Source organism: Ambystoma mexicanum, chromosome 5p (genome assembly GCF_040938575.1).
Source record: "Ambystoma mexicanum isolate Mex_15411 chromosome 5p, UKY_AmexF1_1, whole genome shotgun sequence".
In the NCBI taxonomy this organism is placed as follows: Eukaryota; Metazoa; Chordata; class Amphibia; order Caudata; family Ambystomatidae; genus Ambystoma; species Ambystoma mexicanum.
Genome location: NC_090930.1, coordinates 198,959,989 through 198,977,046, shown reverse-complemented (window position 1 = coordinate 198,977,046; position 17,058 = coordinate 198,959,989). Strand labels below are relative to the sequence as shown.

The 17,058-nt window shown below is 47.2% G+C and overlaps 1 protein-coding gene across 6 annotated transcripts in view; it reads right to left on the bottom strand.

Annotated features, from left to right (window-relative positions):
• ACSL4 (acyl-CoA synthetase long chain family member 4) overlaps positions 1 to 17,058 on the bottom strand; it is a 492,223-nt gene that overhangs the window by 337,639 nt on the left and 137,526 nt on the right. For 2 of the 6 annotated variants that reach the window (XM_069612616.1, XM_069612617.1), the window contains exons 3-4: positions 7,936 to 8,467; positions 3,969 to 4,146 (exon numbers count right to left, since the gene is read on the bottom strand). In XM_069612616.1, coding sequence (XP_069468717.1) covers positions 3,969 to 4,146; positions 7,936 to 8,286 — 529 coding nt within the window. In that variant the 5' untranslated portion in view covers positions 8,287 to 8,467. The remainder of the gene's footprint in view (positions 1 to 3,968; positions 4,147 to 7,935; positions 8,468 to 17,058) is intronic. The other 4 variants (XM_069612619.1, XM_069612618.1, XM_069612621.1 and 1 more) reach the window with 2 other exon arrangements.

The following is a 17,058-nucleotide window of genomic DNA, read 5'->3' as shown; positions in this document are numbered from 1 at the left end:
TTCTTAAATCCAAGATGGGTCGCAGTCCTTGTCCTTTTTGGGGATCAAAAAAATACGGGGAGTACCAACCCTTGTTCCTCTCTGCTGCAGGTACTGGTCCTATAGCACCTTTCTCCAGCAGGGTTAGAACTTCCTGCTGTAGGAGCGGGTTTGAAAGTTTCAACGGGTAACTCCCTGGTGGATTGCTTTGAGGTTGCTTTAGAAAAGGCAGGCAATAGCCTTGGGCTATTATTTCTAGAGCCCAAACATCTGAAGTAATGGCTCGCCATTCTTGGAGATGCTGCGACAGCCTGTCTCCTACAGGTGTTTTGTGGTGCATGTCCTCAAAGTGGTTTTGTGGCAGATGTTGCAGCTGCTGATGGCAAAGAGGCTGCAGCTGGCTTAGCACGTTTTCCTCGTCCACCACGAGTGGCCTTTCTTTGGCCCCTTTGACTGGCCATTCCTCTCGTCTTCCCGTATGAGGTGTAATACCGATAGGATCGTCCCCTCCATGAATGCCCTTGCGCACGAAAAGGCTGAGGTTGCCCAATAGCAGCTCCTAAAGATTTTGCCGCTGCTTTTGAGGTCTGCAATCTCTCAAGGCTCTCGTCAGCCTTGTTGCCAAAAAGGTGAGACCCGTCAAAAGGCATATTCAAGAGGCGGTTCTGTACGTCCGGTGCAAAACCCGACTTCCGTAACCATGCAAACTTGCGCATTACCGTGCTAGTGCCCATGGACCTGCTTACACTATCCGCAATGTCCAATCCAGATTGAAGGGATTCATGCATGGCCTCCAACGATGGCTTCCCTTTCTTCCCCTTCTGGTATGTGCTCCGCTGCTATTGTGATGCACTCCCACAGAGTATGAAAATTTTGCCACGGCACATGTGGACTTGGCAGATTTTAATGCCATGCTCCCGGCTGAAAATACCTTCCGTGCCCAACCATCCACACGCTTATCGTCCCTGTCTGGAGGGATAGACTGGTACGCAAGTTTGTTGGAAGCTGTGGCTGCCTGTATGACCAAATTCTCGGGAGTTGGAGGTTTTGATAGAAAGACGGGGTTGCTACTGGCTGGGCGGTATTTTGATGCGAGGGATTTATCTACCGGAGGATTAGAATCCGGAGTTTCCCCAATTCTTGGCCACCCTGTTTTGTAAGGCTACATGAAAAGGTAGTACTGGGTCTTCAGTGGGACCATGGTCCAATATGTCTGTTAAATCGTCCTGGATGAATTAGGCTGGTGGTCTAGCCCATCCCAAGTAATCTACCACCTTGGTCATTAACTGACGGTACAATGGACCGGCATGCTCTCCTGGATCTGGTCTACCAAAGTCATTCTCAGGAGAGATGTCAATGCCACTTGCATTGTGTAAAGACTCCACCAAATCCCTCATTCTGCTTTCCTCTCAGATCAAGCATTCTGGGACATTTGGGGTGCCATAATCCAATCCAAAAGGTACATTTTCTTCCTCGGATCTCTCATGTTCCTCAAAAATTGAGGTCAAGGATTTGAAACACTCCTTCCTAGGGAGAGGCTTGAAAGCCTTCTCTGGGAGAGGACGACGAGTTGTAGTACAAGGCTCTGAAGAAATTACATGTTTTGTAACTTTCTCCTCTTTTTCTGGCTGCCCTGGCTTGGTTGGAACCTTTGGCGCTGAGGTTTTAGGCGTCGACGATGACATAGTGGTCGTCGACAGGGTCTGCTTCGAGGCGGCCTTCGACTGTTTCCCCTTTGAGGTGTGATAGGTCTCGGATGGCGTCAGTGACCGAGCGGTCGACTCGACTTGAGCGTTTATCGCTCGGCGTCCTGGAAGGTTCCATAGCCTTCCTTTTACGATCACCCGGGCTCGAGGGTGCACGAGTGTCGGAGCGATGACGCTCCCGGCTGGCTTCCGAAGAAGGCGCGGACCGAGACTTCGCCTTCTCAAACACCTCCATCATTTTGACTCTGAATGCTTCCCACTCTTAGGTAGACAAATGTTTTGTGGGGCATTTCATTTTCAGAGACTCGTCTGACGACGAAGTGGAGGGAGACCTATGGTATTGTTTCTTCGACGAAGACGAGCGATGAGAATCGCTTCGGGATCTAGATCGATGCCTTTTGCGTCGAGGAGATTTTTTCCCCATGGGGTCTCGACTCTAGAGGCTTTTCGATCCTCCCGACCTACCTGTAGCTTTCTCCTTTCTCGCAAGGCCTTCCCCATCATCGCCTGACACTTCGAACAGGCCTCCATGTCGTTGCCTTCCGAGACACCACAAACACTTGCGGTGCGGGTCCGTGATCGACATTTTTGAGCCGCACGACTTGCATTTCTTAAAACCCGATCTCGGGGTTGTGGTTGGCGTAGATGACTAGGACATAATTACTTCTCGTTATATTATATTTGACAGAACTCGAGGCGCGCCGAATGTCCGAAGCAACGTAACTGCGGAAAAACGGAACTGAGGCCAACGGGCACCGCGCGTGCTACTTATACACCCGATGACGTCACCCTCGATGGAGGCCTTCGAGGGACCATCGACTCGACGAAATCGACGCACGGCGCCCTCTGCTGAAAAAATTTCCGAAGTGCAGCAAAGCTGGATGGAATACATCTAAGATGAGGAATACGTTGGAGGACACAATCCACTCGAAAGACTGTTACAGAACTAGTTGCCCAACGGGAGTATTGTGCGACACAGGAGTATTGTGCGACACAGGAGTATTGTGCGACACAGGAGTATTGTGCGACACAGGAACTGTTAGTAAAGAGAAGTAAAGAGATATGGTCATCCAATTTAAGAATCCAGGTCAAGGGAACCATACTCTGGATCCAATGTATTGTGACCCTGGAGAACATTTTTGTTGGAGCCATTTCGGATTTTCATTTATGAACACCTTTGCCCATATCCGGTTGAAGAAACTTCCGTTCCCACTTTTTTTGTTTGTAGTGTGAAGGTCAGAATAGGACGTTTCGGACACAAGCACAGCTTTACAGTTTCTGGCATCCTGAGACAGATCAGGAAAACTCCTCTTTAGGGTCAGAGGCATTTTCCAAACCCATTTTTCATTTAAATAAGTCTTTAACCAAAGACATGACAATTGTATGTCCAACTTTCATTTCTAGCCCCTCAAAGTACATACACCACCACTTTCTCAATGAGTCAATTATCACTAACAAATGGTCGGAGGCGAGAGCAAATTTTCCATCATTCACAATAGCTTGACATTTACTTTCATAGATTTAGTTTAAACACTCAAGCAAGTGTTACATGGTCTTGAATACTGTACAACATAGCACTGCCCTACGGATCGAAACTTTCCTGCAGCAACGACTGGACAGTTCAGCTAAACTTCATACCTACAATGTATTGCCTATTTGCGTCTGAACTGAGAGCGGCCTTGCAGGGATTTCTGCTGGGTGAAGTTTTTTTTCCAAGCATTTTCAATTCACGATACCTTTTGCTGGTGTTTGAGGTATTTAAGCACAAAACATTCCACATACGATGTTTAGCATATGGGGTATGCTGAATACATAAAGTCCAAACTGCAGTTTAAGAACTTGGTCTGTCGCATTAATAAATATATATAAAGCTGGCGATTGCCATGTGCATCAAATGATGGAACAGAGAATGTTAGTATACCTTTGTGACATTCGCTGCCGAATTTAACAAAAACAATTCCATTGGTGCACAGCTTTTCACTGCATAGTCCAGCACACAATGTGCACTAATGGACAGGGTTGCATGGAGGCTATTGACGTGCTGTGTGGTCAGTTTACTTCAAACTACCATGTCTCTAGAAAAATAGGTCTAATCTACCACTTTGGTTTTCTACTGAATAAAAACCACATTTAAGAGGGAAGGGTAATCTCTGAATTATGAAAGCATCCCTATGGAATACTGGATTTGAAACTACAACCAAAGCATGCAGTGTGTGCGTTAGAGCAGACAGACTCCCCTTTCAAACGTTATAGTTAAAAAAAACATGCGATTTATACACTTACGTGGAAAGTTGTACTTGAAGCATGCCTGTGCAGTGATCATCCATTCCGCCCTGGTTTCGCAGAAAATAGCAGCCGTACTCTTTGGTTTCAGCCCTAGCGCAGCAAGACCGCTGCCCAAATGAGTCGCCCTGGCATTCACAGCTTCGTAGCTCTGCCATTTGTAGTCTCCCAAGATTAACTGTCAAAGCAATAGAGTAGAATTTCAGTGTGATCAAAGCACAAACTGGCAACACAAGCTTGAAGCCACCACATTTGGTTCAGTGTTTCACTGCAAAATTAAAACTCAAACGCTAGAAGTACATTTATGTGTACCATTTATATAAAATGCACAAATCACTCAAACTACCTGCGCTGAAATACTAGCTTGAAAGACATCAAAAAGGTAGTGAATATTACCAGATTAACATATCTTTAAGATGAGAATTACTAAACCCAAAACACAGCAGCTTTACAGAATGGGCAGTCGCTTGCAGTACATGGGCACGATGAAAGAAAGATGGGAGAGTCGAGGTTCGTGCAGTACATTACCATTGAATTTCTTGGTTGAGGTCTATCAATTCTTAACTTCTTTCAAGTATATTTTGGCACATCAAGGGTTTCGCTTTTCATTTACTCCACACACACACTTGCAGTAAATTGCGAATACAACTTTCACTGTGCATGACAGCATTGCACCAAATATGGTGTGCTTATTGCGACATGGCATTTTACAAAAACCGATGGTAAATATTTTGTCAGTCACCTTGGGGCAAGTCCATTTCTCTTAGGTTTAGTATGCAAAACTAAGTAAATCGCCCTGCAGATCTTGTGGGGTTTAAGAATTTTCCAGGTCTGCTTTATATACTTTTTTCCTTAGTAATTTTTTGATTCAATAATGGAGTTATGGTAAAAATGGTTTACCTTTTGAATGAGTTTTCTGTGCAATAATTAAAGAAATGACCCTTTTGATATTGGACGTTTGATAAGATTACATAAAATGTTTGATAATGTTATATGAAATTTGACAAAGTATTCCAAATGTTTTGAAACCGATATGTACTCACTAAGCTTGTTCTTTGAACAGTTTTATCACGATTTAGTGAATGGAAGAGTTAATTCACCTGGTATAATGCAGAAAAGGAGAAGCATAACACAAGATCAGCAACCTATAGGACATTACACTGTTCTCCAATGTATTGCATAACTTGGTGAGTGTAAAGATGTTCATTAGTATGTATACTACAGCTGGGTGTCCAATTGCCTACAGAACCTGCACTTACTCACTAAAGATAGAAAGTAAAACCGATTTGTAGTGTGAAATAAAGCCAGTACCCTGGCCTTGTCAAGAGGCGGCGGAAACTGTCAGTCAGGCGTGTAAGGCCTACTAGGGAGTGATCCAGAGCTAGCCATACCCTTTAGTGGGGACAGTGGCCAAATTGCTGTCCTCCCTCTTCAGCCAGCATGACTCTGCAGTCCACCAGTTTCCTCAGGCCATTCCCTCGACATGCTGCTTGCCAGTCATTTTCTATCCACCTACAGAATAAACATCAACGCAAGAAAAAAAGAAGACTCATGGGAGAGCCGGTGTCGAGTGACCCATGATCACAGCAGAGAGCCCTCAACTTGACAGCCAACCAGCAGTTCCCCAATAGCCTGCAAGGTCCCTCTAACCGAGAAAAGCCAACGGAGAAAGAGGAATGAAACCACAATGAATGCGCATGGTGTGAGAACAAACAGTGTGCAGCCGTGCAATTGGGGAATGTAGACAGCTGCCACCAGCTACACTAGATCATCAGGCACTTGTGGGGGAACCAAACCCCCCTGACCCACTTTGAACTCCTCAAATGGGGCCCACTAACGAGACCAGCCACTGGACTTCATGTGCCACCATGACCATTCCACGGTGGGGCCACATGACGAAAGTGTGCAAGGCTTAGCCTGCCATTTCTAACTTTGCATGCAATCACTGCCCCAGGGAGGAAGACCATATCAAATTGACCAGGAAGAGAATACCAATCCTGGGAGGGGGGGGGGGAATATCAGGGAGCAGCAAATGTCGGTTACCTGGGTGAGGTCAGAGGAGGAGGTGAACGATCATGAGACCAGCAGGAGGAAGGAAGAAGTAGCCGATTGCAGAGGGGATTTGAAGGTGCAGGATTGGTGAGTGCAAGTGGTACTGCTGTGTGAGTGCATCTGTGGCAAGGGTTTGGATACATTAGTAGAAGGATTGGTCGAGTAGTGGATGGTACTGAATGAAAGAAAAGTGGAATATTTGGATGGAGGATGCAGTAGTAGAGTCGTGGAGGTGAGGAGTGGACGCAGTGAGAAACATGGGAGGGATAGAAGATAAGGAGGCAAACTATGTAAGAAGAAATTCAAGAGGGAGCATGATAGATGAACAATTGAATAATAAGGCATCCTTCCCACACCACACAAGAACACCAAAGTTTGGATAGAGTAGCAAAAGTTAGGAAGTCCATCAGGGAGCATAGAGAGAAAAGGCCTTCTACCTTTAGGTCCTCCCAGCATCTGAAGACAGTATATACAGAAGGCTGATCCTTGCTATCGAGTTCTAACCTGGGTTCAGACATGCTTGGGTTATGGAGGAGATTCGAAACAAGACGAGAGCGAGGTACAGCAGTAGAGTTCAAAGATTCAAATAACCTTTGAGATTTTGAGCGATTCTTGTCCCATCTAAGTCAAGTTGCAGCACACTATATAAAAGATCATTGCCACAAACTTCTACTTCGTTCATGCCTTAGAGCTTTGTGGGGTTGTTGTCCAGCAGACAGACTTCAGAGATGTAGGGCCTGCCATTGACCTTCCAAATACTCCCTATGCGTTCTATGCCCTCGGTCTGTCTTGCACGTGTGTGGGGAGGGGGAAATGTGCCAAAAGCAGCACAGTGCTTACCTGGAGTCTAAAATGAATCGAATATACAGAAAACCAGTAGCTGCACGGAGAAGCGACTAAAACTGGCCACTTTCACCACTCCAAACTGTGATGCTTGCATGTTGGGGCCTCCACTTAGGGCATTGCCATATGGGCAAGCCCGAGCTTGGAAGGTCTGCAATGTGAAATTGTAAAGGAGGAAATGTAATAGATCCCTTCAAACGTTTCAGGGACTTGAATGACAAACGTGTGCAATGTGATCAATTCATCTAGCAAAACTGTGCTCATCAAGTGCTGCATGGCCACAGTTGGTCTCCAAACCTTGAACTGCTCTATCGCAGAATTAACCACTAAGAATTGGGAGAAGTAAGTCATTGGATCCACCTGCCACCATGCCATTTAATTCAGATGAATGTATTGCCTGGTGCACCTACTCTGCTGTTGTCATGCTCATTGTAAGAGCTTGGACGTTACCGTAATGGTAGGTACTGCATATTACTGCCAGATGGACCATTTATTGTGAATACATCTTGCTTGTTTTGATAAGACTAAATACATGGAAAACTTTTCACACCCTGTTTTTTCAATCTTCAATGAGGCCAGAATGGTCCTTTCGTAACATCTATGAAAATACAAATGCATACAGGACCCATTTAAGTGAAGCAAAAAAAACAAACCGCACATTTGATTGTGTCCTCTTTGTTAAGCTAACCCCAGTTTGGATTACCCATGGTATGAATTCGCATTGAAAGGCAAATTAAATAGTCATTAAGAATAATAACTGTTTAAAGGTCTTCCATAATGTGGTGGCAGTGCTGAAAATCCCTAACCGGAAGAGTGCATAAATTAAGGAAATTTAGAGGTCATTGACCAGCTGAAAACTCCTGAAAAATGCATCAACTGAAGTGTGTTTTTTGTTTGATTACAGATTACATCTGACATTACTCCTGGTCTACATCTAGCAATATGAAACTTTCCAGGCAACAGAACGCAATACTTCAACCGCGTTAGAACCAGAGGAAAAAAGATAAGAATGCAGGAAACAGCCAATTAATAATACATGCAACCAGTGTTAAGAGTGAAAGGAAGCGGTTACCTTTTTAAATACTTTGCCATTCGGCTGCTTCTCATTTTCTTCACACAGCAACTCCCTAGTGCCAAGGCAATCCCTGTCGCTGAAGTTCGTAACAGCGTGTTCAAACAACTTGTCCAGCGTGTCTGCTCCAGGTAGGTCGATAGTGGCCAAGGAACTGAAATGAGAAACCGCCCGGTAGGGACTTCCAGGCTTGTCGGAGACTGGTTTGGCTTTTAGACGTTTGGCCATTTCCTTTTTCTTCTTCGCGTTGGTGAGAAAATACCATGGTATAAATGTGATTATACTGTATATAGACATCAAAAGGTAGAGAGGAAGCAACACAAAGATATGCATTTCTGATGCAAGTTTCATAGCAGGCGGGATTTGTATTTGCTAATGTGTTGGTCTCCCACAGTATTTCTTGGTTCTTAAGGCCTTTTTCCAGTCGAGAAGGAAACAACGGAAGCAGCAGTGGTACAGCCAACCAGAGCAAGCTCAGTTTTGAAGCGCTAAACTAAACATCGAGTAATCATTGGAAGCCAACAGTATACACCTGTGAGGGTGAGACCGCAACCAGGCAGGAAGCAGGAAGAAAACAAAGTCAAGAGGTTAGAATCGTGGTTAGTATGGTAGAAGCTTTTTGTCCGACAAATTCAAACAGTACGCTGAAATAACTAAATAGGCGAGACTTATGCAAAAATAATCTTTCTAAAACTATATAATTTACTTACTGCCCCCAAAAGATTTTTCCATTAGCATTTAGCAAAAAATAAAATATGTTGGGACTACTTCCACAGCATAAGCACTCCTGCTCAAGTAATCAAAGTCAAGGTTGAAAAAACCTGGTCGCAAGGGTCGATGGCTTTTCTTTTAAATATTTAGATGAGCGAGAGCGGTGTCTGCAGATGTACTTTGATGAATGACAAAAATGCATGAGCTGAGAAGCACGGCTTGGATTCACAGCAGAAGCAACTACGTCATTGTATAGTTTCGCAGGGTGTGGATGAATGTTTTGCTGTAACAGAAGGAATGCAGAGTGCATCCAGAGAACTACATTCGCAATCTATAAAAACCCCTAGAAGACTACCGAGCATTTCTGACAAACATCCACTTTAGGATTATGCAAAATGTCTTTACTGTTCTGCATAAGGAGCAGGAAAGGGATGAACTCTGTCGGACACGCATGAAAAAATGAAATGCGTTTGTTAATCAAAAAAAAAGTACCAATAATGAAGAATGTCGAAAGGTACAGCAAAATCTTAGTTCTGTACTTTATATTTTTCATAAATTCCTTGGGAAATATTAAACTGGAGGCATAGGAGCATTTATGGGACCCAATTAAATTTGCCAACATGTAAATAGATTATTGTATATTTCACATATAAAGTGAAGGGAAACAACTGAATTTAGCAACGACCACTGCGGTATAAGGGACCTGCAGTTAATGTACTTCCTCTGCCTCCAAGAAGAAATGGCAAGAAAACTGCAATGGCCCATTAAAGCAGTCAGATGAATGCCCTATGCACATCCACCAATGGCAATCTCTTCAAAAGGAAACGGGGCAAGGCAACCCCATACAAATCTATGGAGGGCATCGAGGTCAAAATTGTAAGTACAGTCATATAGCGATTATCATAAAGGCACAGCTGCCCTCAAAAATGTAGAACTAGGCCTTCCAAGAGAGTTATGGTAGATCAATGTACACAATAACGAGGAAGAAGAAAAGAAGAGTATTTTAAATACCATTGCACAGTGGTGGAACTTTCCAGATGTTGGGCAATTCAAAAATAGGATCATTTTCAGACAAAATGTCGAGATAATCAATTGAACAGTACCTTTTGCTGTCAGGCGTTCAAGGACAACAGTGAAAGCTTTCCCAGGACAACGGAACTGCATATTTTGCAAGTACAACCAGGGGAAATGTTGGTTAAGGCCCTGCTGACGTGCAATACATCTTTTCTTACATCATTCAAAGGTGTAGAGAAGTCTGCTCAATGACGCCCGGCTCATTTTAACAGACCCATTTTTCTACACTCAACTGATTCATGGTGGAAATGTCTACAGCTTTGTTCAAAAGGCTCCCACCCGACGAGTAGTATCGAATACAAATCACTCCAGTCGAGAAAAATGATTGCCTCCAATCCCATCTATTTATTTCAGCGCACACAGTGGCAATGTTAACTCATAACAGTCACTAAATGGTTAGCAAGGTGTATGAACATGCTCTAAAAAGGTGAACCCCCAGTGACAAATTTGAAGCGCAGCAGGTTTTCCCCAAAGCCAATGACATGCAATGTGAGAAATCACAAGAATGTAACCATGTTCTTGCTGAAGAGCACGTTCACACTACAAATCGAGGACAGTTAACAAAACAAGCAAAAAGTGGCGATTAGCTGGTGCTATTAAACAACATTTGCTTAGCAACATTTAAGCAGAACATGTTCACCAAGGTCCTCCTTATGAGAGCAATTAAAGTGTACCCCGGTGGTTGACCAGCATTGGTAGCTTGCTTTAAATAATTCCTAGACGTCAGGCTGGGATTCCTCAGCATAAGCAAAGATACTCACTGTAGTGACTAACGTATTTGTGGTCCTGCCTCCTTTCTTCAATACTTGGGGCAGGTGTGGACGAGTAGCAGTCTTCATCAAGATGGGCAGGTACAAGTGGATCTAGGTCACCTGGCCTAAGCACCACCCACCTTCTTAGCCCTGCCTCTTCATTCCTGCTCTTAACTATTAGATCAACGGCGTCTCTCGCCCGGACGTGCAAAGGGCAGATGAGGAAAAGAAAATGGGAATTCCTGTTTGGACCGAGGGCCCGACCCCCTGCTCAGACAGCAGGTAAGCATGCACTAACATGTGTTCCTCCCGCTGGTTCCCTCCCGTGATGTTCCCCTGTGCCCCCCCCATTCTCGCACACAAGTGTTGCCTGTTTTGCTCGATTCTTCTAACCTGCTCCCCCCTCAAGCCTACTTGTGCAGGAGTCTGTCCCGATACACTCTGGTTTCACCATCACCGGCTTGTGACAATGCTGGATTTGACTTATGGACTTCATTAATTCATGATGCGCCACCCTTTCTCAACTCTCATGCTGAACTTCTTTTGCATCTTGTACTCATGGTGGCCCCGACTCATGCTGTTCCCATCTTCATCTTGTATCCTGGCTTGCAGCATTATGTGTTACTACTGACTTCTGCAATTGTATCCACTCTTGCTTCTCCACTCTGACTGCTTACTCTGCTCTCTCCTCCTTTCCCTTCTCCCTTTTCCTATCTCCTCCCCTTACTTTCTTCTATGCACTTACTCTCAGAATTGTCCCTGGACCTAGTAGGATAGCAACCTAGTCTGTCTCCTCCTCCGTCCCCTTACTGTTTTTTCCTCACCACCCTCCCTCCAGCACTATATGAAATGTCGTCAGGCCTAAAATGATAGTCGCTTGTTTTGTTCCTCTCCTACCTTTCTGCACCGCTCTCTCACCTCTTGTTTTTTTTTCCGGCTCTAGCAGAAATGGCATCAGGCCTAGTACGGTAGTCGCTCGTCTGTTTCCATTTCCTTCCCACTCTCCCCCTCCCTTCCTTATCTATGTCTTAGCTCTTGCACTATCTGAAATGTCGTCAGGCCGAGTACGATAGTTAATTTCACATCCTTAATGTTCATGGCTTGTAAGAATGTCATTGTTTTTTCCCTTGTTCCCTCCCTTGCCTTGAAGCGCTTTGAAACACATTGTGTATAGGCACTATATAAATAAAATATATCAATGGTTTATCTTATGTCATATTTAAGCGTTCCACTCCTGACCCCTATACAGGCCAGTATTTTGTCAGGAACCCTTACTTTGAAGGCATTGGCATGGTCAGACCTTTGCCTTCAGAAGAGTATTTTGGCCCAGGCCAGGCAATTGTAAGCCACACAGGCCAACACAAGCAAAGATCTAGATATTCCGGCCTTCGAAACGGGACCAGAGCACTTTGATAGCATCAAAAGAAAGTTATTTTTACACAATGCCAGCACATGTTACTTCAGTCCTGAGCCCTGCCTTTGGTTTGGTGGCGTTTGATGGTCTGAAAATTGATCGTGGCAAACAAACTGAAAAATAACTGCCTGCGTGCGATCAATTGTCAGATCAAAGCGCAAACCAAATGCGCGCACACCAACCCACACGCCCCACCCCACTACTTACCCGTTTGCACACCGCCTGGTCCCCTTCACCCCTGCTGTGTCAGATCCATCCCTCTAATGTGGGTAGGATCCAACGCTGCAGGGTCACTTTTTCTTCCGGTCCCCCACCTCCCATGCTGAAAAAGCAGGGGACCCCCCTGCAATCCCCCAAAGCCAATGCATACTGATCATAGGGAGCGGAAACACCCCAGCTCCACGTGTCCGGCATGTATTAGCCCGTTTTTAAATTCGTTGAATGGTACAGGCCAAAGTCGGTCAAATGCATCATTCGGCCAAATAAACCATTATTCTAATAGCCTGCCTTCCTGAGCCCTGCTCAGCACATCGCCCTTCAGTCCTTTTTTATCACCAAGGTCGGTAGGCCTGTGTTCCTTATTTTCGAATGTCACGAAAAGAGGTTCTGAAGTTTTGTCCCATCTAGTAGGTAGGCTGGTTAATATGAAACGGATAGGCTTTTCAGAAGGAAAGACGGGTGTGCACACACCATATCTTTATAGATAGACCATAACTGCACAAAAAGTTTCCTTCCTTCCTTCCTTCCTTCCTTCCTTCCTTCCTTCCCCCTTTTCCCCCCCTCCCTCCGATGTATTCCATATCTATGACAGACTCCCAAAGCAGTACCAGGAATTTAGAAAACAAATTTAGAATGCCCAATCAAATTGCGGAGTACAGGACCGCCTTGCCAAAGGCCAGATCCTGCCCACAGATGGAATCGAGGGATTAGTGACGTCCAAAAGTATGGACCGAAGCCCAGGTGGCTGCATCACAGATGTTACGAATAGGAACATTCCTCTGTAGGGCAGTAGAGGCAGCCATACCCCTGGTAGAATGGGCCCGCAAGCCGACCGGCGGGTCCTTGCCCGCCAAGCGGTAACTCAGAAATAGCCAGAATAATCCAGCGAGATAAAGTCTGTTTCGTCACAGCTTGGCCCAAACGCTTTCCAGCATAACCAATGAAGAATTGATCGTCCACTCTGACCCGGGACATGCGTGAAATATAAAAGCTCAACACTCTCCTAGGATCAAGCCTATGGAGCCTCTCCTCTTCCTTACCAGGATGTGGAGGAGGATAAAACGCCGGAAGAACCACCTTCTGGCCTAAATGAAATTCCGACACCACCTTCGAAAGGAAGGACGAACTCGAAGGACAACCCTGTCCTTATGAAACACAATGAAGGGTGGCTTAACTGAAAGTGCCTGTAACTCACTCTGCGATCGGAAGTGACCGCAACCAAAAATACAGTTTTAAGAGTTAACAGTCTCAAAGAGCATGAATGCAAAGGCTCAAACGGAGCACCCATCAGAAACTTGATAACAAGGTTCAAATCCCAACCGGGCACCTGGAAAGGTGACGGAGCGAACACATTAGTGAGCCCTTTCAGAAACTGAGAAATTAAAGGAATTTTAAAATGGGAACACTCTTCAGATGAGCGCTTAAATATGGACAGTGCCGCCAGGTAACCTTTAACGGCACCCACTTGCAAGCCCCTGTGGGCCAAAGAAAGCAAAAAAAGACAAACATGGGAATGTCACATGCAAAAGGATCCACATTCTTAACCCTGCACCAGTCGCAGAACTTAGGGCAACGGTACAGGGACTTTGTTGCTGGCCGTCTGGCCGAGAGCAACACCTCCATCACGTCTTCAGGGAGGTCCCAATCCTTATACCTTAACCTTTCAGAAACCAAGCGTGAAGGTTGAGGGATCTGACACCTGGATGGCAAACCTGACCCCCCTCCTCCCGTGAGAGCAGATGTCTCAGTAGGGAAGAGGACGTGGAGGGCAGATGGACAAGTCGAGAAGGTCCGGGTACCACATCGTCTTGGCCCACGCCAGAGCAATGAGAATCATCTTGGAACCGAACTTCCGTAACCTCCGCAGTACTTGCGGGATGACGGAGACTGGAGGAAACGCGTACAGTAGTGGGAATGACCACGAACGCGTCTCCCAAGGCTCCTTTTGGAGGCAATTCCCACGAGCAGATCCTCTCGCACTTCCGGTTGACACTGGAGGCAAAGAGATCCACTTGAGGGGTCCCTCAAAGGGCGAAGATCCAGGAGAATCTCCTGAGCCAACTCCCACTCGTGAGAGATCACGCTCTGCTTGCTCAGAGCGTCCGCCGTCTCGTTTTCGTCTCCAGCCAGATGAACTGTCGAGATCGAAACTTCCTGCCGGATTGCCCTGAACCAGAGCTGCATCACCTCCCTGCACAGAGGAAGTGACCCTGCCCACCCCCCCCCACACTTTTTGTTGAGGTAGTGCATGGCCACTGTGTTGTCCGTCAGGATCAGGACATTCTTCCCTCGCACAGTCAGCAGAAAAGCCTTCAGGGCTAGCCTGACGGCCCTCAGCTGCAACAGATTGATATGGAGTCTGGACTCAGACGGAGACCAACCACCGCTACTGTCAACTCGTTGGCATGAGCACCCCATCCGTGAGGGATGTGTCCGTCACGATCGTCAACTCCGGCCAGGGTAGTCAAAATGGAGCCCCCTTCATCAGATTGTCTTCGACAGCCCACCACAGAAGGTCCTGGGCGACCGAGTAAGGCACCTGAACAGGGTCAGACATCCTGCCGGAGGACAGACCACTGGAGCTTGAGTGCCCATTGCAAAGATCTCATCCACAACCTGGCCTCTGGCACCAGAAGAATGCAGGATGCCATGAGGCCGAGCAATCAAGAACTTTAACGCTGGGAGACTCTGGGCAAGCTCAAACTTGTGCACCATCTGCTGAATGTGACGAGCCCTCACCTGGGGAGGAAAACACTGCCCCAGGGACGTGTCGAGCACTGCTCCGATGTACTGGAGCCTCCGAGTTGGTGTCAAATGGGACTTCAAGTTGAGGGAGAAGCCCAGCTTGTGGAGGGAGTGGCAGGACACTGACAGATCCAGGACTTGTTCAGCGGAGCGCGCCCTGATCAACCAATCGTCCAGGTAGGGGTAGACGTGAATCCCCTTTCCTGAGGTGCGCTGCCACCACTACCATGAGCTTGGTGAAGACCCTCGGGGCGGAGGTCAATCCGAACGGCAGGACCCGAAACTGAAAGTGGGAGTAGCCAACCGCAAACCTTAGGTACTTGTGCTTTGGATGTATCGGCACATGAAAATAAGCGTCCTTGAGGTCGAGAGACACCAACCAGTCCTGAAGTTGAAGGGCCTGGACGACTTGAGAGAGAGAGTAACCATCTTGAACTTGTCCTTCCTGAAGAGTTTGTTCAAACTGCGCAAGTCCATGATGGGTCTCAAACCCCAGTCTTTCTTGGAAATTAAAAAATAAGGGGAATAGCATCCCTTGTTCCTCTCCGCTACAGGCACCAGTTTTATGGCGCCTTTCTCCAGCAGGGATTAAATTTCCTGCGCAAGGAGCGGATCCGGACTCTTCAAAGAGAGATTCCCGGGGTATTGTCTTGAGGCCTCTGCCGGAAAGGAAGACAGTAGCCGTGGGTTATGATCTCCAGAACCAACACATCTGAAGTAATGCGCGCCACTCTGCAAGATGCTGCGCCAGCCTTCCCCCAACCTGCGAACCATGGGACATGGCCTCATGACTGAGCTGAAGCGGCTGCGGTGTTGCCTGAGGGCAAAGAGGCAACAGCCCGAGCGCCCTCAGCACCTCGTTTTCCACCTCTGGCACTCCTACGGTGGCCCCTTTGACTGGCAGCTCCTCTCGCTTTACCAAAGTAAAAGTAATAACGAAAGGAACCTCCCCTCCATTGCTATCCCCTACAACGAAAAGGCGGAGGTTGGCGAACTGCAGCGCCCAACGACTTCGCTGCAGCTTTGGAGATCTGCAACCTCTCAAGGCTCTAGTGTGCCTTGCTGCCAAAAATGTGTTCCCTGTCAAAGGGCATGTTGAGGAGCCGGGCCTGCACATCAGGAGCAAACCCCCGACTTCCGCAACCAAGCAAACCTGCGTATTATGGTGCTCGCCGCCATGGACCGGCTGACACAATCTGCCATGTCCAAACCCTACTGAACGGCCTCACACATGGCATCCTTGCCATCCTGAACCATGGCAAGGAAACCATCCCGTTCGTCCCCTTCGGGAATATGTTCAGCCGCTAAGGAAACAGTTCCACAGAGTGTGCGTGAAACGTGACAAGGCACATACAGAGTTGGCCACCTGAAGAAAACACTTTTCGCCCAGCCGTCAAAACGCTTGTCCCTAACAGGAGGGATGGTAGGATACGACGCCTGCTTTGCCGGGGCTGTAGCCGCCTGCACCACCAAACTCTGAGTGGGGTGCTTGGTCAAGTAGCAGGGGTCGCTACTGGCTGGGCAGTATTTTCGCGGCAAAGACTTGCCCACTGCCGGGAGACTCTCCGGAGAAGTCCAAGCCGCCACCACCCTCTGTAGAGCCATATGGAACGGCAGCACCGGGTCAGTTTGTGGGCCTTTGTCAAGGATCTCCGTAAGGTCATCCTGAAGAAAATCCCCTGGGGGAGCAGACCATCCCAAGTACTCGGTGACCCTAGACATAAGACGCTGGTATGAGGAGTCGGCATGAGTGCCAGGCTCAGGCCTCCAAAACTCCACCTCCGGAGAAGTGTCCAGCCCACTGGCATTGAGCAGGGACTGCCGCAGGTCCTCAATTTGGCTATGGCCCAAGAGAATCTCGTCTGGCACCATATCAGTAACCATGCCATCATCAGAGCCCTCATCCACCTCTGAAATAAACTCAAGATGGCGGTAAGAAGGCACAGAATGTGGAACAAAGCCATGCTTGACCTTGGCCAGAGCCTTTCTAGGGAGTTCCACCGAGCCCCGGGGTACCCCCGTCTAAACAGCCTCGAAAGGCGTCAAGGGAATCGACCCCAAATGCGGCGCTGACAGCATCGATGGCGTCGACACAGGCCTCGAGGCCGGAGCCCCGAGCGTGTCCCTCGACAGCCTGGGTGCCGATGGCGTTGACGACCTCTGAGGCGGGGCCTCGAAAGAGTCCGCCGAAGATGCCACAGGTGCACA